The sequence below is a fragment of the Adiantum capillus-veneris genome, chromosome 29, assembly GCF_014529385.1.
Source record: "Adiantum capillus-veneris isolate H3 chromosome 29, ASM1452938v2, whole genome shotgun sequence".
In the NCBI taxonomy this organism is placed as follows: domain Eukaryota; kingdom Viridiplantae; phylum Streptophyta; class Polypodiopsida; order Polypodiales; family Pteridaceae; genus Adiantum; species Adiantum capillus-veneris.
Window position 1 is genome coordinate 49,535,526 of NC_140959.1, and position 24,672 is coordinate 49,560,197.

The following is a 24,672-nucleotide window of genomic DNA, read 5'->3' on the forward strand; positions in this document are numbered from 1 at the left end:
TAGCCACCACACTTTCCTGCAACGTTGATACCAAGGCCGTATTTAAAAAAACAAAACACAAACACCACAGTCCCTCCTCGCATGTCGCCATCCCGTGCTCACTCTTGTTGCGACTTACTCTCCAAACCTTGCTGCGTCTGACTCCAACCCCTGTTGCTCCTGCCGCCATCGCCATTCCTTGCTCTTGTCGCACTTGGCCTCATTCTTCCTCTTTCGCAACCTGCAGTCTCAAAGGATCTCCTAAGATTCGTATCAATAGGCATTTTTTTTAAATCGTTAGCACATACTCTTGTCAATTTTATGTTTATGGATCATCTTGGGTGCTCTATGATTGAGCTTTTTTCCATGGTCATGGTGTTTTGGTGAAGAAGATAGAGGCGTTTTCTACATAGTCTGTGGGTGTGAGTGTGCCATTGGGGTTGACTGTGTAAGGCAGAGTAGGAGAGATTTGGGAATTGAGTTGAGTGTGAGAGGATATGAGTATGTATCTTTGTTGGCTAAACTTTTGATTACCTTGGGAGGACCTTCACACGGCTTGGTTGGCGTCTGTTGTGGTCCCAAGCCTGATCGTCACCGACTCTCTACACGCATCATATTGGGTTGGCGGGAGCTTGAAATCCCCAGAAGTTGCCTCTTGATTTGAGTGAAGAAGGAATTATTTGGGTGAGTTTCCTCTACCATTTGGGTGTGTGAGTATCCATTCCAAGCTGCAAGTAGGCTATGCTATAGAGGTGATATGCTTTCGGCCCTCCTTGTCACTTTTTGGTGTCCCCACCCAGAGGAGGGCAAGAACTCTATGCATACTTTTGAATTGTAGTTATTGGAGTTGATTATGTATATGGTTGGTGGGTCCTTTGGGACAACTGCCTATGTATGTGCAAATTGTGGACAGTAATTGAGGTGGTAATTGAATTGGATTGCAGCCTTTGTTGAGGGTTGTGAGGTTTTGTGAAGCTAAGCACTGGGGGCCGGGTTACCTAGTGTGAGGTGAATTTGGTATTGAACCAATTTATCGACATCCCTTACCCTATCGACGTCACATGTAAGTGATTTTGTGGTGGACAAAGATGGCGCAAAGCTTTCCTGAATTTCATGGATTGCCACGTGAAGATGCTAATGCATTTGTGGAAAATATTGAAGTGGAATCTTTACTACATGGCATACAAGATTCTATTGTTATGCTGTGTCTTTTTTGTTACACCTTGCAAGGTGATGCAAGGGGGTGGTGCAAGATTTTGAGGCCCAAGCTCAAGCACAAAATCCACCAATTGTGCTTGATTACAAGCTAGTTAAGCAAGCTTTTTTGAGTCACTTTAGAGAAGGAGAGGAGTCAGATACTATCTGGCATGAGATTCTAAATCATATGAAAAAGGAGAATCAAATGTGATGATTACTTGAATCAGGTTACACGTGTTTGGGATCGTTGGTGTGTATCTCTTGGAGATGAGACTCCACCAACCATATTAAAGAAGAACTGTTTTATTGCCAACCTCAAAGGGAGTTTAAAGCTCAAAGTGGAGTTAAGGAGACCAGTCACTTTTGAAGAATCGATAACCATAGCCAGACAAAAGGAGTGGAAGACACAACGATTAAGTGAATATGGAATAATTATGGATCATGCAGTGGAAAGAAGGGGAGATGAGAGAGAAGTTCAAGCGAATGGAGGCCAGGGTGAACAAGGAGCCCATAGGAAAATGGTTACGGAACAAATGCAATGAAATATGGAAAACATAATAAATAAGATGCAATAATTGCGCCTAAATGTTGTTGGAGGTGGATGTGGTAGAGGTGGTTATGCTAGAGGTGCTCCACCACAAGGGGGAAGAGGGGGACCTCAAAAATATAAAGCTCAACCACCTATTGGAAATCTTGGATGTGGACGTGGACGTGGTGTATCTTGGTAGAACATTTATTGCAACATGCTACAATTGTGAAGAGCTTGGACATATTAGCACTCATTGTGGGCTTCCCCAGAACTTACCAAATAGAGCCATTGATTTTTCTTTGGACATAAGGCTAGTGGTTAAGCAAGTTCTGGAGTGTGGAGAAACAAAATTTCAAAATTGAAGGGCCTTTGTTTGCAAGTGAAGCAATTGCTTTGGAGCATCATGCATGTTAATCGGTCCCAAATCCAAGACAAGCATCTTGAGGAACTACCCCTTAAATTCCAATTTGCAAAATCATACTACATACCTTTATCTTCTACACAGCACACATACTTATTAGACTGCAATCGTTTTTTGCAAGTATTTACTTGGTGAAATGAAGGCCCTTTTTTTCAAATTAGGTAGCACATTCGTCCACGTAAAGCAATTGTTCAACGTTGGATTACTGTCATGATCATACGGCTTGATTGCCGCCATGATCATAGCTTTTCAATCTACGATGTTCATAGTTTACTTGGCACATCGCATCCTTGAAATGCATTGATTGCAGGATATGCCCAACAATGGCATGCAAGGCCATCAAGCTTTTCAATCTGTGCAACTCTCAATTTACTGGTGCATCCCAATTTTTCAATCTGCGTTGCTCTCAATTTACGGGTACATTGCATCCTTGGAACACACTGATTGCAAGATATGGCCAACAGGGGATGACAGGACGGCTTGGAAGCTTTGAGGTGTTTTCAACGTGTGAGAAGAGAGACCATCTCTCAAGATGCAATCACCTATGCTTTCGTGCTTGATACTACCTTGGTTGATTGTTTGACATGTATGCCAAACGTGGTATCACAAAGCTTGCTTCAAGAGCTTCTTGTCCGGAATGTTGTCTCTTAGAGTGCATTTTTTGTGCAATTTTCCCAAACGTGACAGGGCCAGGAAGCTCTGGGCTATTTTCAAAAGATTCAAAGAGACGGGATGGCATCTCTCCATATGCAATCACCTACGTACACTTGCATCTTAAAGGTATGTGGTCCAAACCATAAGCAATCATTGTGGCAACGGGTTCATTGATGATACTCAACACATTCAAGTCGGTAATGACACCAGCATCCTTGGTGACATGCCTCTGGGAATCATTGAAATATGTAGACATCATAATCATGGCATTCTTAATTGTGGCACCCAAAAATAGCTCAACAATTTCTTTTATCTTGATCAACACCATAGAAGATATTTTCTCTATAGAAAACTACTTTTCTTCACTTTGTAGTGCACTTTAATCAATGGCTTGTCACCAGGCATAGCAATTATCTTGAAAGGCCACAACTTCGCATCACTCTGCACACAAGGATCTATCGTCATCCAATGAGACACTTGGCATCTATGAAAGAAACCAATAGAAAGAGCAAGTCAGCTACATTTTTCCCCAGCAAAGAGTGTCGATACAGAGCTAGCACAAGAGTTACAAGACGTACAATAGCCTCCGACAAGTAACTACTTGCCACACATACATACATAGACACAACAAAACACACAAGTGTCCATGGTCCATGCAGAGCACCAGCCTTACATCGCTGCCCCAAGTAAAAGAAAGCACCACCATCAGCCTTGATGTCGTTGAAAAAAGAAAATAATCTGATCTTTCCCCTTTGGCAGGGTCTCGTCTCGTCTTCACAGGAGTTGTCATGGTGGCTGACGAACTTCCATGGTGGATCAAAGACTCAACTGAGAAGCTCTTGCGATTACGGGCTACGAGGAGGCTAAGTCAACCTCAGTCTAGTGCACAACAGCTAGTGGTGTGCACTAGATTTTGTGTTTCTGAGTTGCAAACTGGAGTAGGCAGTGCTTGTCTCTCTCTCAAGGGAGGAGGTTGCAAGTGATTTGGAAGAGACTTACCAGCAGTGCCAAGCAAATCCAGGCTATTGTTTCACCCCCCTGTATCCACGCCATGGCCATCTGATAGCTCTCCACACGATTTGGCTGCCAACAAGCGGAAATTGGTGCAATATATTAAAGCCATGTGCCACATATCCTTTGTCGGACGTACAAGAAGCGCACTCTACTGAATGGTACCACTGACATCTGAGAGATCCCCTTACCAGAGCTGCCTCGATTCTATTGAATGATGGCACCAACATCTGTGGCATCCCCTTACCACGTGCTGCTGGGGTCTATAGGACCCACCTCTAGTACATTGTGTTTTCAAATACACACGACATTGCACAAGTAGATGACATTGCTTTAAACCTTGGTCCATAGCTGGTTGAAAGGAGACGATGAGCATGGTGGAGGTGCTACCACAACGCTCAAAACCACTGCACTCGCCTACCTAATTTGGACAGGCCTGACACCCGTCACCTCTTCGGTAGAAGCTACCTTTTCAACCGAAGACAGTTGCTGATGATCGAGATATCTAAACTGCAATTTATAAGATGGCTCATGGCAACCACGTGCTTCACTAGGTTCCAGTGGGGCTTTTAAACTAAGAACTCATCATTACAATAAACCCGACACCGTCTATGCCGTACAATATAAAGTTCCCTTCGCTTCTATTTAAGCTTAATGAATAACCTGCATCTTTTGTATTTGTCTTGACTCTTGTTTTGTGTCTGACAGAGAGGACATATATTCAGAAAAGTGGGCATTTCGATTGCACAAGCACAACTCGACAACATTGCAAGGTATGTTATCTGTATCCAATTTCCTATGCCTATACGTTTGCTTGAGGCAACACATAAATGCTACGGGGCAGGGTACGAGTTCCATTTCTTATAATTTTGAAAGAGACCAGAGTGCCAACTCTCCACCATACTTTTGTATGGCACTTCTGCATGACGTGCATTGTATATTTAGCATTTTCACTTTGTGTCTAATTGCAAAAGGAAATGTTTAATTATTCACATTTCTTTTACATAGCTTAACTTTAAAATGTCCTCTGCCTTGCACAATTGGACGAGACCCGTACACGATTACCAGGTCGGTAGTGCATTTCAATTTTTAGTCTATCGATGCTTTCTGTATTTTTTGAGTGTGTCAATGTTTCCTTGAGTTTAGTTTAGCCACATGTTTCCCTCACTAGTGCATGCTCAATCTCGATCATTGAATCTATGTATCAAGTAGACACGCACTTATTTTCTCACAGTTTGGCAATTCAAGTTATGTATTACAGTACTCAATGCACTCTGCTCATATTTACTTTATTCCGAGGTGGTTGATGTGAATCTATGTACATCCTTGTTTAGCAATGTATTTTATATATTGCAGCCCAACATTCTCCTTTGCATAACCGTTTTGTAGTATGAGGAGAACCCTTTATCCTAGCATTTTCCTCCTCAAATATGTTTTGCACTAGATTGTGTGATCGATAGCCAAGACTCCTCGCAACTGCGACATCTCTTAGGCTCTATGAGAACCAAGTAAATAAGAGAAAATTGACTACGCTTGATTTGGAGAATAAATACACATGCATTTCATTTATAAAAGTTCATCAATGTCATGAAATTGGATCATTTTAAAGACAACTAGAGAGCTGATTGGTCATCATATACGCAATTCTTTTTAAATAATTCATCAATGCGCTTTGTAATTCGTTTACGTCATTGTTAGATGCTTGGTGTCAATCTCTGTATGTTTTGTTTTTTTGTTTTGTTTTTGGAATCGGATAGGACACGCCCGGCCGCTCCCCCTCATACACCAAAAAAGGTATACAAGAAGAATGACCAGGACTATGCACCCAGAAATAGAAGGCAGACGCTTTTGTCACTAGTTTCCTTTGGACTACGAGAGTTCAAAATTATCTACACTCTTAGGGCCATGACTAATCCCTTGAGAGACCCACTCGCCACTTGGATTTGAGCGTGACAACGATCAAGTACCTCCGTTCAGAGGCCCAGGTACTGTATGTATGTTCTCTTAGGTTCTATAGCAACACGCACCAAGCAAGACTAGTTGGATGGGTATGGATGGTAAAATTGCAATTTTGCAATTAATGTAAAGGAACCACGCAAAAAAGACACGGGCCAAGGTACGTTTTAAAGGTGGCTGTACATTCGTCATGCCTTTCAAAACTACATTGTCTGAAAGGAGAGGCAGACCCAGAGTACTTTGTGACTTCTTTGCTGTTACATTATACAGCAATGTAGCTTGCATGTGAGAGACAGAGAGAGAGAGAGAGAGAGAGAGGGGGGGGCGACAGCTGATCATCTAGAGGACTCTGATAAAATGAAGGCTAGAGGGTAGCTCTGTGAGTGTGCACGAGAGAGAGAGAGAGAGGGAGAGTGTGTGTGTGGAGCAGGCACCCAGATATGTGGAAAATTAGCTCATGGCTCCTGCTCCTGCTCCTGCTTGTGGCCGCAACGAGCCCTCGGTACATTGAGGCCGCCGGCAGCAGCCTCCGCAAATCCTCAAACTCCCACCCGCCGAAGCCGCGATGCCCAGACCCAGACTCAGCGACTTCAGCGACGTGGAAGTCGCGCTGGGAGTCTGTCTCCAAGATCCCAAAGCTCAAAGGCCTGGAATTCACAGAGGCAACAGGCTATCTTCTTCAGATGTGCTCAAATGCTTATGAATATGATTATTATCAAGCAACACCAGGTCATGCCCTCCCTGCCATCCCAGGATGGCACCTCTCAGAAAAAGTCCCACCCCTCGCTCCTTCCCGTGCCGGCGCCGCCGGGCTCCGTGCCCTCCTGTACGAAGAGGATGCCAAGCCCCTCAACCAACCCCGTGTCATCCTTGTCTTCCGTGGCTGGAAAACCACCTCCACTTCCCGTGATGAGCTCGCCGATCTCTGCGCCGGTAAGTCCCTATTCCCCAAATATGTCGACTTCCTCTCCCCCCCTTCCTTTCTCTGCTCCAGCTTCTTTGATGACTGCAACCTCGACTACCTCACTCAAGCCATCGCGTATACGCGCCTTGTTCTAACCAGCTACGACGCCTCCTCCCTCCTCCTCACTGGCCATAGCTTCGGCAGTGGGCTCGCCATCCTCGTCTCTGCCGCCTTGCAACTGGATTTCTATGCCTGCTCTACTCATGGAAATGTGAGTGTCTTAACATCCACCATGCAAAATGCCTCAACCTCAACTGACCAGGAGATCACAAAGAAGCATAAATGTCGTGTTGCCTTGCCCGTCGTCTCCTTCTCGGGCCCCGGCGTCCATCGTTATCTGAATAAGAATGATTTGAAACTGTACAACATGCGCTACATCATCACCATCTCTCATAAGTGGGATTTTTTCTCTGTGCGTGCAAAATGGAAAGATTATCGCGGGTGGATCTGCAAGTATTGTGCGAGTGAGCCGGATCCATGCAGTGCTTGTTTCTCTGATGATCTCCGTGCTACTTCTGAGCTAGCAATGCTCAAGGTAAGAAAACCAGCCTTGCACAAAATTGTGGAAGGCAAGGTGGACGAGAAAGTAGTTCGTGACGACGACGACGACGACGACGATGATGATGATGATGATGATGATGACGATGACGATGACGATGACGATGACGACGACGACGACGATGACGATGATGATGAGTGCCCATGTGTACATGAGGATGAACCATGTTGGGATTGCTTGGCACAGACACATTCTCCGGAATCGTTAACAAGTGCATCTGTTGAGTCGCCAACGCCCTCATGTAAGTTCCATGATTGACCATGCATGAAAGCTTCTTGCGTATGTAGATCATGCATCAAACTTGGCATTCCACATAAGATCATATGCATTCTAGATGGCCCATCGACAACCATTGTCTTCTTGTCGTTGGAAATGAGAAGCTCAAACCTTGGACTTGTTTGTAGTGTCTATAAGAAATCTTAGCTTCATATTTTGTAAGTGGCTCACTCTATTAGAGCCCATATTATAGAGTTTGTATGAACAATTCTATTTAACTTTACATAAGATGATCCGGTCTTGGGAAGATATTTTAATTCATCTATATTGAAGTATTTTACGTATAGAAAGGGTTTTGCAGTTAGAAATTAGAAATTAACAAGAAAAAGGGATCATTTTATTGCCTCACAATATGTGAGTACAGGGTTGTTTTTAATACCATTTGAACGCATGTCATATGGATGGTTTCTTATAAGTGCATCCATTTTTAATACCATTTGAACGCATGTCATATAGATGGTTTCTTATAAGTGCATCCCTCGATCTTTCACCTTTCAATGCTTGGTACTTCATGTTTGTCTTTGCAAGAGCTAAATTAAAAGTTTGTTTTCTTAAAATCTCTTGCCTTGCATTCTTTCTAGAGTTTGTATGAACAATTCTATTTAACTTTACATAAGATGATCCGGTCTTGGGAAGATATTTTAATTCATCTATATTGAAGTATTTTACGTATAGAAAGGGTTTTGCAGTTAGAAATTAGAAATTAACAAGAAAAAGGGATCATTTTATTGCCTCACAATATGTGAGTACAGGGTTGTTTTTAATACCATTTGAACGCATGTCATATGGATGGTTTCTTATAAGTGCATCCATTTTTAATACCATTTGAACGCATGTCATATAGATGGTTTCTTATAAGTGCATCCCTCGATCTTTCACCTTTCAATGCTTGGTACTTCATGTTTGTCTTTGCAAGAGCTAAATTAAAAGTTTGTTTTCTTAAAATCTCTTGCCTTGCATTCTTTCTGATTCTACAAAGAAAGTAAAAGCATTAGCTTGCAAAATTATAAGGATTTGTTTGTTCATAACTCTTTCTAGGTTCTTGCCTCTTTACCATTCTTCTCTAGTAAATTTTATTTGTTAGGAGTTTGGTTTATGTTTATTGCATGATAAGAGGCACACCAACTCTCTCTATCTGTTACTTCACTAACCTAGATCGTGCGAGCTAATTTATGACACGTTTTAAATCATGTTCACATGTCTGATAAAACATGCTCTAGGAAAAGTCTATTAGATTATATGCAAGCATGTGTTTAGCACTATTCTCCTTGGTTTATTACCATTTGCAATAGCTTACTGCATTTGATGTTGTATAATACTTACTAGCATGTATATTTTAAAATGAGGTCATGTTTTTTATTAAACATTCACATTGGTTAGTCACTTATAGATCTTTTGCACTTTTATTGCATGTGTAACAAGTGATTAGGATCACAAGACTTGCTTAGTGGAAGAAGTTAATGCTATCTCAAGTCGCATCTCTTACTTTCAAGAATACGAAGAAAGCATCTTTAATTGTGAAAAGACCTTCGTATTCATCTTGAATCTTCACAAAAGGGATAAGTCATAAAAATCATCTCTCGCTAAAAGAAATAACTAGAAGGATTATATAGGCTCATTAGTGACATTTTCATTTCTCCACCAATAGTAACTTTTTTGAAATAGCATTGAAATTTTACTTTTCTGGTGCATGAGGAGAGCGGCCGGGAGTGCCCTACCTGACTACTAAAACAAAACAGTGAAATTTTAGATTTTTACTTAAGCCATTAAGGCTAAGCAATGTCGTGGCATTGCCCTTTAACCAAGCAAAACAGCACGTAGTAGTTCATTGAAATGCTTCTTTTTTGTGCATACCCACGGTTAAGTAGCACATTGCCTTCAACAACTTGTTCAGAAAAAAGCACATACTAGTTCAACGACTTTTTTGTATAACTAAGAAAAAAAGTTATGACACATCACAATCACTTATTGCAAATTATGGAGACAAGGCTTGTAGTTGTGATCCTTGGACCTATGAGTTATCAATACAAGCGACAACCCAACTGATACTACATGTGACTTTGAAAGTGGGCAAGGCTTGTAGTTGTCATTCTTCCACCTACGATTTATTAATCCAAGGAACAACCCAACTGATCTGACATGCGACTTTGAAAGTGCACCTTCAATTTCCAAGCCAACTTGTCAGGCAATGTTTGATCTCCGGATGCTAAGACGGGCATGACACTAGCTAAAACAAGTTGAAGTCTCACTTGGGCATTTTAAAGCAAAAAGTTAAAAAGAGAGTCATGACGCTTTTGAATGAAGGACCTATTTGAAAGGTAAGAAAAACATTTTATAGCAAGAAGGGCTCAAGGCCCTTATGAGGGGGACCAATTTTTAACTAAAAAAAGGCATTCAAAAATGTGTACGCTCCTCTATGCCTCTATGTCGTGTTTCGACATGCCAACCATTAAAAAACCTTTGTATCAGAAGTATGGTAAATCTGGCTCTAATCATTCCAAAGAATTTTGGAATGGGAATGGCCTTTGGGAAGCAAACACCACCACGACTTGCTTCACAATTACAAAGATGAATACCTAGAGTCCTATCACTCACAATGTATTTCACTAGTCATTGTATGAAATCATACGTATGTAGGCAAAGCAAATACAGAAGTGCTAGTTTGAATGTGCAAATTGCACTTGCTAAGTATTTGGATTCAAACCAAAGCCTTATGTGAGATTGAAATAAGTCCATTAAGTATTGCACATAACATCACGGCATCGCGCTCTCAATAGACAAGCGGACAATTTCTGTAGGCTTCAAGCTTAGGTCCCAAAAGGACCATAAGATGTGTATTCTGGCATCGGGACAAAAAAAGTAGCGTCTACGACTTCATATGAAATCACCCAAAAATAAAAGTCAGTACTTGAGAAAGAAGCTGAATTATTATTATTTTTAAATATAAAACTTAAATTTACTGTGAAAAAGATTAATGCTTGAAAGGGAAAAAATGTACTAAATTAGCTTGCTTTCACCCATTCACAGATACCATGATGGAGATTTTTGCCCGTTTTCTATAGGTGAAAACGTGAGCTACCCTTCAAAACATACACTAAAATGTCTATAAAAATCATAAAATCTTGGAAATTTAAAGGGCAAGGGTGCCCGTCAAAAATCAACCCTGATTGGAAATAGACATAAAACTTCAAATTGAAGGCAGCATGATCAATCTATCCATTTCTGTTTAGGCTAATTAAAGCTCAAACAATGAATTAATCTTAATCTGAGTGTAGAAAAATTTGGAAAAGAATGAAAGCTTACAAAGGCAACAGAAAACTGCAAGCCTGGTGGGAAGACAAATTTTGTCTTCTACTCAACTCATTTAACCCTCACCAAACAATGCCTTTCAGCTGAAGGGAAGAAAAAAATAAAACGAATTTAATTTTTGCTTCCACCTGCTTTGTTGGGGCGGTGGTGGAAACCTCTCTGTTGCTGCTCCTCTTTGACAATGGAGTTACCATTGACCCCTGGCTTGAGGCCAGGATGCGCAGACTCTTTCCTTGTGGCTTTCCTTGGAAGAATAGGCTCACCACCAGACCCTGCGGATGGATGCCATGAACCTAGAGAGTCCCCTCTTTCTACCAGGTGATCACCTTGTTCAATTGCTCCTGCTGGCCGTTGGGTCCTATTGGACTGAAGTTCTGACACAGGTATTGGTGCGAATGGTACCAAAGGTTCGGACTTCTGTAAGAGAGGTGACATCATGACCACTCCTGGCTGCATTTGAAGAGGTCTTCCTACATTACCACTTCCACCCGAGCCGCTTGAGGGAAAGAAGACGCCAGTGCCCAAGTTTGGAGGTCGTGGAGGAGCTCGGGGAGGGACTGCCGGCCACCCAGCAGGGCTCAAGACACCCATCGGTGGAAATGTCCGGGCGGGGCCGCCTGGGACAACAACCGGCACGTTTCCAGGTGCTGTCACTAAATGTTGAGGGATTGGGTGAGGACCGTGTGCGAACGGCCTGAGCGGTGGAGGTATGGGAAGCACCCCTGAAGCATTGGCCATACCAATATGCTTCATCATGGCCGGCACCAACCCATGGACCCCAGGTGACCCCCCTCCTGGCAAACCAACTGGTGGCCACGCTGCTGCCGCCGATGATGGGAGAACAGAATTTGGCGGTGCTGGGTGTGTGGATGGTATTTTTCCACCTGATGAGAGCATGTCCATGACCTTGCCACTAAGGAGCTTTGCAAAAGTGACCATAATTCGCTTCCCTGGCGATGGAATTACCGCTCGACTTGCAGCCTCAGCACTGTTTCCTTGTATGACTAGGGCAGATCTGTTCATAAACCACAACTTAAATTGTGAAGTAACAGAAGCTTAGTTAAATCAATGAAAACAATCAACTAGCTAAATCCAAGCAAAGCCCAAAATCATCGATGCAAGTCGTAAACATCCACCAAACAAAGTAAAGCATTCATAGTCACCATCTATATCATCCGCAATATTGACTAACTACTAGAGCATCCCTACTATGTCATTAGTGCCCCCTGCACACACACCCCCCCTATAGTGCTTTCCACTATAGCATGCTCTCACCCAATTGCCAAACTGTCCTAGAAGAAAAAGTTTACAGTAGAACGTACCCAGAAGGAAGTAAAAGTTTAAATCGACTTTTATGATCCCCACCATCCAAGGGTAATTTATGTCCAAAAACAATGGTACTCTCTGCCATCAGAAACAAGCAGCAAAAGTACTGATCCACATGTTGGTAGCTTAGAAAAGGAGGACAATCTTCACCCTGTTGTTACATAAAAGACTTGTCAAAACTTGTTTAAGTGGTAAAACACAAAGCATAAAAGCTCACAAAAAAGTGGCTTGTAGAATACACAATACCTCTTCCAAGACCTCAATGCTGCAATAATCAGGCCTCTTGCTTGCAGGTAGAATGTGCCACAAGATCAGACGATCGATAAGAGAATTGAAAACCAGCGGCATAGGATCTAACAATTCTCCTGCACCAATCAAATTTTTTTGGACTTTTAAGTCAGTTACCTTGTACAACTAGAGTGAAGCACCTAATCAAATACCTGAGCCTTTGTTGTTATCTCCAAACTGAATTACTTCCTTGGAACTCCCGTTCATTCTTTTCTCAACTACGAATGTCTTTCCTGAAAGAACCACAAAATTCTTTTGAAATTTTTTCAAGAGCAGTAGTAACAGGTAAGCAAAATGCTGACTCCTTTGTCCAATCTCTAATACCAGACAAAGAGGTAGAAGCTAAAGCTATAGGCATCTGTAACAGTTTTTACACAAGCCCACCCAAACAAGTAACTAGAAAAGGAAAAAACATGGTCAATACACAAGCTGTTGTATCCCACAATTGCGACCATATAGCAAGAAAGGGACACCGTGGCACTGCAGACAACCTGACGGATCAATGATGATTTTATCTATGCTCAAAAGTACAAGGTGCCAAATGATGGAAGTCTTTTATTGTGTATAAAACAAACTGACATTATATACCTCGATGAATCCAGGATAAGCCTAGATTCAAGTGCAAGGTATAGACCCATGGTAGTCACCCACAAGACAATATAACCATCAGCTCCATCATGCATAGTATTGACTAAATACGACGACTATTTAAGCCAGTTCTTCATGCTGAGCCTCAAAGTAAGCTGAGCTCTTTCCTAGATAAAATCACTAGACCCCATCATGCTAGAATGATGCAGATCTGCTCCACAATATCTTTCATTCCCATTTTATCTCATCAAGAATCTTAGCCTAAGAACTGTTTATGGTACAGCCTATGACAAAAGAGCTATTGGATTCTTAGAAATGCATGAAAAGTTTGCAGTCCAATATGAAGTTAAGTGCTCTTGTGCATGTTAAATTGCATGACGGGAATTTATCTCTGTATACCACCAAATTCTCCTCGCCTTCCTGAAGACTGCAATTCCGTTATAAGAGAAGCAACTTGTGAAGCCTCATATGTGTTCAGCACATTTTCGTAAAGTTCCAACCCTTCAGCCACATTTACCTGCAAAATTCTCTCTCTCTCTCTCTCTCTCTCTCTCTCTCTCTCTCTCTCAAACAAAAGAGGCTGATTTCTATTACTTGCCCTCAAAGAATGTAATAAAAATAAATATTCACATAGTTGTATATTGTTTACATGGGTTTGGTTTAATTGATGGTGCATTGCTATAATCGCATGGCCTGGTGGTGATTAGCACATTAGTGAGTAGGTAGGTGCAGGATACATTGGCAATGGCTTCGATTTAACAATTGTGCCGCCGTATTTTAAACGCGGTTGGCGAGCACGCCTCTCACATATTTTATGGCATTAGATGATGTAGCATTTCTGACAAATGAGTTATTATTTACCTGCGATATGACCTCTCTCTCTCTCTCTCTCTCTCTCTCTCTCTCTCTCTCTCTCTCTCTCTCTCAAACAAAAGAGGCTGATTTCTATTACTTGCCCTCAAAGAATGTAATAAAAATAAATATTCACATAGTTGTATATTGTTTACATGGGTTTGGTTTTATTAATGGTGCATTGAGGATTGATATAATTACTATAATCGCATGACCTGGTGGTGTTGATTAGCACATTAAGGAGTAGCTAGGTGCAGGACACATTGGCAATGGCTTCTATTTAACAATTGTGTCGTCACATTTTAAATGCGGTTGGCGAGCATGCCTCTCACATATTTTATGGCATTAGAGGATGTAGCATTTCTGAAAAACGAGTTATTTTTTACCTGCGATATGACACCTCTCTCTCTCTCTCTCTCTCTCTCTCTCTCTCTCTCTCTCTCTCTCTCTCTCTCTCAGATATGACCGAGCACTGGAGCTACGGAGATCCAGACGGCCACGATTGAGGAGAGGGTCTACATAGCATCGACGGAGACTATAGCAAAGGATTCGAGCCATACTCTCTCAACATCTAGAGTGCAGATGAGGATGGATTCTAGTAGTAGTATCTTTGTTCTAATTCTTTTGTACCCAGACATGGTATTAGATTCACCATTTTGTAACAGATTGGTCTCATAGGTCATTTTGGCCTTTTGAAAACGTTAATATTTCATTTCATCTCTCTCTCTCTCTCTCTCTCTCTCTCTCTCTCTCTCTCTCTCTCTCTCTCTCTCTCTCTCTCTCTCTCTGGTATATTGTTTATTTGGATTCGGTTTTATTGATGGTGCACTTAGGATTGATACGATTATCATGGTCACATGGTATGGTGGTGTTGTTGGCAATGGCTTCTATTTTACAATCGTGCCGCCACATTTTGGATGCAGCTCGCAAGCACGTCTCTCATATATTTTACGCCATGAGAGATGTTGCTAAATTGACTATTTTTCTTATTTTTAGAGTAAATTCTATTTAATGAAATTAGGATATTTCAAAATGTGCACTTGAACTGTTAAGTTAGGAACTCTAGATCTACAAGAACTGATAAAATCCATCAGGAACGGACATCTCTGATGTGTCATATGATGGGTGACTAAGCTTCACGAAGGAGTTGTTCCGTAAGTTCGGTGTGAGTGACCGAGTAACAAATATTCTTGATGCGTTACAGGATGGGTGACGGATGGGTGATGGGAGCATCATAAAGGGCATATTTGTGAGTGCACAAATGTGGTGCGTATACGGAAGGAGATGAGAGAGAGTACACCGTGTGTGAACCTCTGGAACTAGTGAGTGAGGTGCTCCTTATTCATATGTATATAATGAATAAGGGCATGTACACACATGGGTGGGCCGTCGGACATCCGAGCAAAAGGCGTAGCGCCTTTACCCCAACAAACTCCCACTTAAAGGCGATGCGCCAATAAGTGAGACCTACTAGTTAAACTACTAGTATGTACAAGAAACTAGGTGAGAGACTCTCTCACCCTATGCCCACTGGCTCACTCAGTCGATAACATGCAGTCGTATCGGCTGTGGTGGTAAGCGAGCATGCATACCCACGCTAGAGCCTGCATGTAAATCCCGCAGACTACTCTGTATGGTCTGCAAAACTCCACTATGCATCATGCTAGTGTCAGCCATCGCACGACTGACAATCCGTATTGCAAATGCTCCCACTGCAGATGCTAGGTCGGGCCTCGGCACTAGTAGGTCGTACATGAGACGCCCGAACGCTGACGAAATCTGCGCAAACATGGATGTACTCGCCTCCCCTACTCTATTTGCATGTATTGTATCATCAGGACTATTGATCGCGCATGGATGTGTCAACACCAACACTACGTCCCTCTCACCCATAGGCAAAATTGTGCGTCCTAGCACCAACTCATCAACCTCTAACATGAGCATATCAAAGAACTCCATGTCTCTCTAGGTCTCTAGAGAGCAGACCTGCTCTACCTCTGCCTGCACAAACTCTAACAGCACCTGCTGTGTCTCACTACAGCACTGCCGCTCTATCTCTATAGAGTCCACTAGCAGGTCCTGCACAGCTAAATGCTCTATCTCGTGAGCATGGCGGAGCTCACCCGCGAAGGAGACACGTCTCATTTCTCGCTCAAAGCATGCTAGCAACAAAACCGAGACTATGCCGTCTCGAACCTTAGATACATGCATACGGTAAAGCGCACAAACTCTGACAACACCTGTTGTCTCACTAGAGCACTCCCACTCTATCTCTGTCTCTATAGAGTCCACTAGCACGTCCTGCACAGCTAAATGCTCTGTCTCGTGAGCATGGGGGGCTCACCCACGAAGGAGACACGTCTTGTTTCTCGCTCAACGCATGCTAGCAACAAAACCGAGACTATGTCGTCTCGAACCTCAGATACATGCATATGGTAAAGCAAGCCACTACAGGCTCCCCTAGCAATCACTAGTGATCCGCAATGCATCTGGAAAGACTGCTCTCTAAGCAGTATCTGACAACCAAAATCTGCTAACTGTCTCACTGAGATCAAGCCCTGTCTCAGCTGAGGAACGTAGCACACAGGTCGTAGCGTGTATGATGCACCACTGGCCGATGACAAACAAACGTCTTCTGCACCCTCTATGTCACATGCTGAACCATCAGCAAGTCGCACGCAACCAAGTCTCCCACTAGAAAGCAAGTGTCACGCAAACAAGTCTCCCACTAGAAAATATGTTGAACCACTCACGACATGGTGTGACGTAGAAAGCAGCATCACTATCTAGTAACCACTGTGGAGAAAGTGTATTATCCATAGATATATCTGCAAGAGGTACACTCGAGGCAAGCATGACATCGGGACGTAACACTTCCCCCCTTATTTTTAATCGTTGTCCTCAGCAATATCCTCCGTTATAAAACCGTGAAAATGATTCCTTAATGATCTAACTGACTCTCAAGTGGCTTGGGATTCAGGACGATGTTTCCACTTGATCAAATATTAGGAGTACAAAGACTTGCGAGACGGAGCCTTTGATCGAGAACCGATTCGGGTTCAAGTGGAATGTAATTGGTGGTGTCTTGCAAGGTTGGGACTTCCTCGGGAGGAATCACTGGGTCATCCTGCTCCAGCAGTTCCTTCATGTGGAACACGAGATGAACAGCAATGTCTAGAGGCAAGTCCAGCTTGTAAGAACTCGCACTTATCTTTTTTGTGATATGAAACGGACCACAACAATGAGAAAATAATTTAAAACATGGACCAGGTCGTATCGTTTCGGACTATTTCGGTACCCTAAGGTACACCCACATGCCCTCCATCGCCGGATCCATCTTGCACACATGACATGACACAAGCCAAACTCACATCTAGACACACGTAGTGAGCGGACATCAGCTCACCTCCCAGCCATAGAGCCAATACGGGCTCACCCCGAGCCTGCAACCAAGGGGCAAGCCAGTACCACAAGGGCCTAGGGCCGGTGTCCCATACCACCAAGCCCACACCAATAAGGGTGCTCTCTCTCTCTCTCTCTCTCTCTCTCTCTCTCTCTCTCTCTCTCTCTCTCTCTCTCTCTCTCTCTCTCTCTCTCTCTCTCTCCAATTGTGTTTGAAGTGCTAAAGTCTGTCCTAGTTTTGTTCTTTTTGTGCCCGTTGGATACAGTGATATAAGAGCATCAGCTGTTTAATTTTTTGACAACCTACAACTGGAAGCTATAGTCTTGGAAAAGTGATGATGTGGCTGCTGGTCTGCAAAGTGCGTCGCAAATCACGGGCACTAACATGGTAATTGACCCGCTAATCACAGAACCTATTTTTGGCACAAGCTTTTTGTATCTCGTGCTTTTAGGCCTAGGGCCTTTATATAAGAGCCTTGGGGTTTTGGGAGTCTTGCAGTTGCAGAGTTGTAAAGCCTTTTCCCCAGGCAGTTGTACCTCGTACAGATCAATATAAAAGAAATATTGAAAGGGGCACCATAGTTTTGGGGCCAGTGCATCCAGGAGTGGAACTCCGCCACTCCGTGTCTGTTGTGTGGAATCTTCCTCTTTCAATTCTGTTGAAGTGCTAAAGTCTGTTCCAAGTCTGTTCTTTTCGTGCCCGTGGTTACAGCGGTGGTATCAGAGCTGACACGATCTTGGGAGTACAATGGTCATAACTACAAAGAGAGTCGTGACGGTAAACTCCTAAAGCTAAGTCTCCTTATTTCTTCAATATTCATAAGATGACACATTGCTGAAAACTGCTGAAATCACACTCTGGCCCCAGGAATGCCTAGGAACAGTGGTCCCGCCTCATGCCGGCCTACCAGGTGGGCACATGCGTGGCTTGTACCATCGGAGAAGGTACGTTGACCTCAAAATACAGCCTTGCACAGCCACAAAACAGCCCTCGGTCCCTAATCTGCTCCTCAGAGATACTGGAGCCAATGGCAGACAGAAGATGAAACCCTAACCAGCACACACCCTATATAGGGGGCCAGGAAATCTGCCCAACGCACATCCATAAAACCCAGGACTGATAATCTGGGAAAAAATAGAAAACAAGGCAAGTGGCTAGCTGGACAAAAACTGCAAAATTCCCCCCATCTGCCTAGAGCCTTATAAAAAACTCCCAAGGTCGGGCACAGCCACAAAGAAGCCCTCACTCACAAGATTTAGACGCAAAAACCCAAGAGATGCCTCCAACCCGCCCTCCCCCCCCCCCCCCCCCCCCCCCCGGGACAGTCCAAGAAAAGACTAGCAAATATAGCACACCCACCCCAACACACACAAACACACATGCATGCCCACATACAAGTTGGGATGCGCCATTGATTACCAACAAGGTAGTAACGGGAAAATACTACAAGCCACGGTAAATCTCCTCTGAACATATGCAAAATTCTATAAATCTGCCTCTCTGCTTAATCACATATAACCAAAGCATGCACTGATGATCAAGTTGCGCTCCCTATTTTTCTATTTTCAAACTGGTCTGCCTATAACTGCTAGAATCAAGTCCATCTGTTGTTAATTACACATCAGTTTGCATAAAAAGCAACTCTATATACAAGAATATGTGTGTATGTGCCCGCACATCTCAGACTGTACATCTTGTGCAAGATGTAATATGTTTATCATAGTATCTGGGCATTGATTATAGTAATACCCATGTAGTTTGTCCAAAAACAAAGACATTTGAGCTTACCAAACTTCCATCGACATGCTCCCAGCACTGAAAATGTTTTGAGACTTTAATCATGGGAAGGCGTGCATCTTGTTCTTCCTTAGAAAGAGCAGTAAAATCTGTACTGAATAGCTTTCCCCCAAAAGATCCTGCAGCCGATATCAAATATTAGAAAAATGGTGGACTTCAAACACAGCATGTGACTCAAAGGCAAATAAAACCTTGTGATGTAAATGCAGAAAAGGATTACAGTATTGCTAGCAAAGATTATACATACTAGGAAAAAAACGGAAATAGCACGTACAGCACTTGTCCGCTCTCATAATAAGTGAGATAACAGGTTACCAGCCCAAGGACAATTATAAGCCACTGAGATCCATGCAAGCTAAAGAAAAAGGAGTTCATTTCAATAATTTAAAATGTTATGTATTGAATGTAGGGATTAGGAAGGATTAGTGAGTATAGCGTTCATTTGGGTGATCAAAGAGAGTAGAGATACACAATGTAGACTCTAAAATAGATCTTGATTATGCATTAGAAAAGAGAGATTATACTCTTATATAAGCATCATAAAGGGTGACATCATGGGTACATCATGGGGTTAAACCTCACCATATACATCATCCTCATCCTAAGTGGAAAGTAACCACATGCTATCACATGTTGAATCACATGACTCATGCCACATTGGCATCCTAGTAGACAAGAGAAGGTATACAAGAGGTACAAAGCACAAGACAAAGCCCACAAACCTCAACAATCCTCCGCTTGGGGTTTGGACTATGACTAGTGACAAATTGACATAGTATGACACACTCCAATCTTGGAGTTCCAAGTAGATAAATCTGACATCCAGAAACCACAATACCATCCCAATCCAGGAGACAAACTGCTACACAATTCCAATGCAGGAGAAATAACATCTCTAGTCCAAGAGACAAATCTGTACATCTCTAATCCAAGAGACACACTGAAAACACCTCCCTCAAACAAATGTATAAAGACCAAGACCTCGCTAATCCAAGCAATCTCCAACAAGAAACACTGAGAGGTAAACACAAAAATAAATCTATAGAAATCACTTCCATAGTCACATAGTGGTTGTTGTTAACTTCTCTTTTTTGTCTACTCTATACAGAACTTTTCTATGACAATGCACATCGCTAGCTGCTTCGATTCCTCCCCTCGACGATAATCCTTTAAGGATTTTGGCTCGAGGGTGATGCCCTAGCTTGTGAGTGTGTGAATACTCTCTTGATTCACAAATGTGTGTGAAAAGACTTCTTGATGGGAGCTCAATGTGAACAAGTATACCTAGATGAATCCAGGATAAGCCCAGATTCACCCTTAAAGGAAAGTGCAAGGTATAGACCCATGATAGTCACCCACAAGACAATATAACCATCAGCTCCATCATGCATAGTATTGACTAAATACCACGACATCCCCACTAACGTCATCAGTGCCCAATAGTGGGTGTAGAACTAGGTACTAACATATGCTCCCAAACACAATACTTACTCAATAGGAACAAGTGCTTATTTTCCAAGTTATTTTTCTCTCTTAAAATTTACTGCAGCCACCAACAAGGCGAGTCAGTGGGACCGTGTAGCCGTTGATGACGAGGGATACTAGTAGTGGCTGTCGAGCCGTGCTGTTGCACGCTGAAGTCGTAACCTAGTGAGATGACAGGTGCAGCAGTTATTTCCAAGCATACCTTAAAATAGGTTTTGATTACGTTGTTCGCAGCTTCTTAAGCAGGTGAAGCCACACTCAGCAAGCGATGGCAATGATAGCTTACTATCGATATGTAAGGAAGGCGCACCTGCCAACTAATAATGAGCACCGGATGCTAAAGATTTGCAATTGTGGGCCTGTTAGATGCCAAGAACACCGTAAAGGTAACGCCGCCGTTTTTTTTGCTCTTTCGCTGCTGCTCCCAAGTTTCTTTAAGAATGTGTTGGCTCGTTGATGCACGGAGGTTGATGAGCAGAGCCACTTGATGGCAAATATCAAGTATGATGGCTGTGCAGATCCTAAATGCTTCCAAGCTTGCCACCAAGCGGTGTTGTTGAATACGCGTTGAGTGGGTGAAGCCAGGTTCTAGGTGCCGCCTGTGCTGTTGCAATTTAATGCTAACAAAAGATACACTAGACTTGCTCGCAAGCTAGCTACCAAGAAGCCTTTGAAAAGTAATGAGCTAAGAAATTGGGCCGAATATGCTCCAGGCGGTGGATTTCCCACTGCTGCTTCCAAAAAAGCGGGCGCCAAGCACGTGGAAGCTCTCTTGTTGATGTGCTGGCTTTAGGTTTCCAACTCCGAGTGAGGAAGGGTTCAAACTTCCCAGGAAGGAAAGCTTATTTGAGACTTTTACAAACACCTTCTGACTTTGCAACCTAAAGATTCCTCACGCACACACCCAATAATAGACTTGCTCACTAACTCTCACACACAACACACAACACTGTGAGCAAATATTTGGCTTTACAATTGAGTGCTCCAATAAAGCTTCATCTTAAGGCTTTTGAGCTCAAATGAAGGCTAAATGATGGAGCTTCATGCACACAAAAAGATGGCAAAAGTCAATGGTAATTAAGCAGCTCAAAATGAAAATGTTGACACCTTGCGTAAGTAAAAGAAGGTGTACACACACTGATGGTGGAGGATTATCACATGCTATTGAGAGTAGAGAATGCAAGTGAAAAATCTCTACACACACCTAATCTCAAGTACTCTTAATGAAGATTCTTTATTAGAGAACAATGATACACTAATTACTCACTTAATTAGTCTCACAACGAGGGTAGTGGCTCTAATGAACATTGCCCTTCTACTCATGAGATAATCAAGGAATAGATTAGTGTAGAGAGAGATAATCCTAGCTGATTAGAAATTAGTTGATTAAGAGGAATTAATATCCTTCACCCTCTTATACCAATTGTAGGGATTAGGGAGGATTAGGGAGTGTAGACTCTAAAATAACTCTTGATTATGCATTAGAAAAGAGAGATTACAAGCCTCTTAAATAGGCATCGTAAAGAGGTGACATCATGGTACGTCATGGGGTGAAACCTCAACATATAGATCATCATCTTAAGTGGAAAGTATCCACATGCTATCACATAGAGTCAATCACATACTGATGCCACATTGGCATCATCCTAGTAGACTAAAGAAGGTACACACCAAGGTGGATAAGTACGATAAATACAGTACAAGAAAAATGTTAAAAAACATTGTACACTATGGGTAATCAGTACCAGTACAAAAAATTCGTTAGGTATCAAATACAAATATAGGGGAGGAGGGTGTCCCCCATTTCGATAGATTGTGGTGTGCCTTGTGTACTTTCTTGTTCAATAGAGTTTTCCTGCATGGCACTTTCTTTATCCATCTATCTTTTCTCTCTCTCTCTCTCTCTCTCTCTCTCTCTCTCTCTCTCTCTCTCTCTCTCTCTCTCTCAAAGACAAATGACAAAGAGTGAGGCCTGTTTTGTGGTTGTGCCACGTAGAAGTGAGGTAGTTTTTTCATGTCAAGATATTTCTAGTCATGTGTAGCTCAGATTCTAGCTCTTTCTCTGGCCACTTAGGCTCCTGGTGGCTCGGACTATTTTCCCCCAACCTTGGCCTATGTTTCCCTGGGCCCTAGTTTCATTTGTTGCCCTGTAAACCGTGTTTCTATACTTTGGCCCTTATTCTCCTTCTCCCGTATTTCCATACTTTAGCCCTTATTCTTTATGTCATGGGGCATTGTGTATGGATCAAGCACCTTCCCTGGAGTCGTATATATGAGAGGATAAGGGCAGGCCCTTCGGTGTATTGTGCTTAGATTGTAGGGCACCCCTCTTGAGGCAACCCTAGCATGAGGGAGTGAGCGGCATATAGGGAGGGCAGGCTGCAGCCCTAGCGTTTTTGGGCAGCCCAACGGCCTCCCTCCAGCAGTAACTATCGACGAGTACGAGTTTGGCAACGTCATCCAGGTGGCATTCCCGCAAATATCCTTCCTCACGGCAACCCACACATGGGCGACCACTTACACGCAGAGCACCATAAGTGCCTGCCTAGGAGACAAAGGGCTCCCATACCGGAGCAGCCTTGAGACATGTACACTGTATTCTCTCTCCAAATCCACCTTGTTGCGAGGACGAGGTGCGGTTTTCCTAGTTCCCAGTTCAAATTGGCATAGTTGCTCATGTTGAGGCCGAGTGAGAGGTCTCATGTGCAGGAGCAGGTGGCACTAGCATTAGTAGCTGTGTGTACCAAGGGTCTAGACTCTATCCATCGAAGGCATGTCACATCTATGCCATACCACCCTTGGGGCTTAATCACTTGTATGTGCAACTTTGTATTAGCATGAAGAGCCCCCCTCTCTCTCTCTCTCTCTCTCTCTCTCTCTCTCTCTCTCTCTCTCTCTCTCTCTCTCTCTCTCTCTCTATATATATATATATATATATATATATATATATATATATATATATATATATATATATATATATATATATATATATATATATATATATATATATGTGTGTGTGTGTGTGTGTGTGTGTGTGTGTCGCGCTGACAGGAATCGCTAACGCAAGGAAAAGAAGTGAAGGATTTGTGGAAGTGTAAAACCTAGATCTTCACCATTTCAATTCCGCTGCACCTAATATTGGTATTAGTGCTTTGAAGATTTTGCACTAATCCGCTAATCCCCAGAAAGTTTTCTTTCTCTCGTGTTTTTGCTTGTGTTGGCTGTAACTGGCTCGAACACCCCAAGTCGGAAATCTAGCACGACACATGAGATAATCACTTAAAACACTTCACAAATTTAATCACAGTCAAATAGAGTCGACACGGCCCGGCATAGTAGTTCCGAGCACAAAGGTATTGGCTCCAAAGTCTGACGCCCCTTTCGGTATTTATTTTTATATTAATGCAAAATTGCAGAGTCCGAGGGTCCTCTGTGCTCAGCTGCTTGTCAACCAACTCTAAGAGAGAGAGTACCCCTGAGTACATATTTATAGGCCCATGGCCTTCAAACTCAAAAGCAAGTACATGAAAAGCTTCTGGCTCAAAAGGTGTCAGCGAAAAACGTGGAAATCCGTACAGCTTGCCACGTCAATACCTGTCAGCGCAAAAACGCCTAAATCCGTACCGTTGTCACATCAACAACCCAATTTGCGGGATTTCCGTACTGCTCTGCCATGTCAACATAACAGTGTAAAATCCGGGTTTCCGTACTGCCATGTCATCATTTTGTGACATATCCCCCTCTTGAAAGAATTGAAATCGCTCTCGATTACGCCTGCAAAATCAAACATAAGCCATAAACCAATTCAGCAGACACTGACTCTAAGTACCAACGCACTAGAAGACACAAATCCAACACTTGCACAAAGACAACAGCCACTGAACATCAAATCACATTCAAACCAAATCACATAGAATCCATCGAGATCTAGGACCATGATTCCTGGCAACATGTTTAGCAATCGCATCTAGATCCACACCGGACCTCACTATTGTCGGATTAACTAATTCTTATTGCAATCATGTCCATAGAATCTCAAGATCGAAATGCTGCAGTCATTTCATCTTTCAAACCTGCA

General features: G+C 42.7%; 2 protein-coding genes across 2 annotated transcripts in view; one reads left to right on the plus strand and one right to left on the minus strand.

Moving 5' to 3' along the window:
* The first annotated feature begins 5,970 nt into the window (after nt 1-5,970).
* On the plus strand, nt 5,971-7,795 carry LOC147419170 (uncharacterized). Its single transcript, XM_086505266.1, has one exon. The coding sequence runs from the start codon at nt 6,188-6,190 to the stop codon at nt 7,526-7,528; it is 1,341 nt and encodes a 446-aa protein (XP_086361392.1). The 5' UTR covers nt 5,971-6,187; the 3' UTR covers nt 7,529-7,795.
* A 2,955-nt stretch (nt 7,796-10,750) lies between these two features.
* LOC147419171 (RNA demethylase ALKBH10B-like) overlaps nt 10,751-24,672 on the minus strand; it is a 53,104-nt gene continuing 39,182 nt past the window's right edge. Inside the window, exons 2-7 of the mRNA XM_086505265.1 lie at nt 19,101-19,228; nt 13,457-13,574; nt 12,622-12,702; nt 12,428-12,546; nt 12,178-12,332; nt 10,751-11,870 (exon numbers count right to left, since the gene is read on the minus strand). Of these exons, the coding sequence (XP_086361391.1) occupies nt 10,967-11,870; nt 12,178-12,332; nt 12,428-12,546; nt 12,622-12,702; nt 13,457-13,574; nt 19,101-19,228 (1,505 nt within the window). The 3' untranslated portion in view covers nt 10,751-10,966. The remainder of the gene's footprint in view (nt 11,871-12,177; nt 12,333-12,427; nt 12,547-12,621; nt 12,703-13,456; nt 13,575-19,100; nt 19,229-24,672) is intronic.

Excerpts from the sequence above, each read along its gene's own strand:
- LOC147419170 (XM_086505266.1), top strand. The coding sequence starts at position 6,188 with ATGTGGAAAATTAGCTCATGGCTCCTGCTCCTGCTCCTGCTTGTGGCC.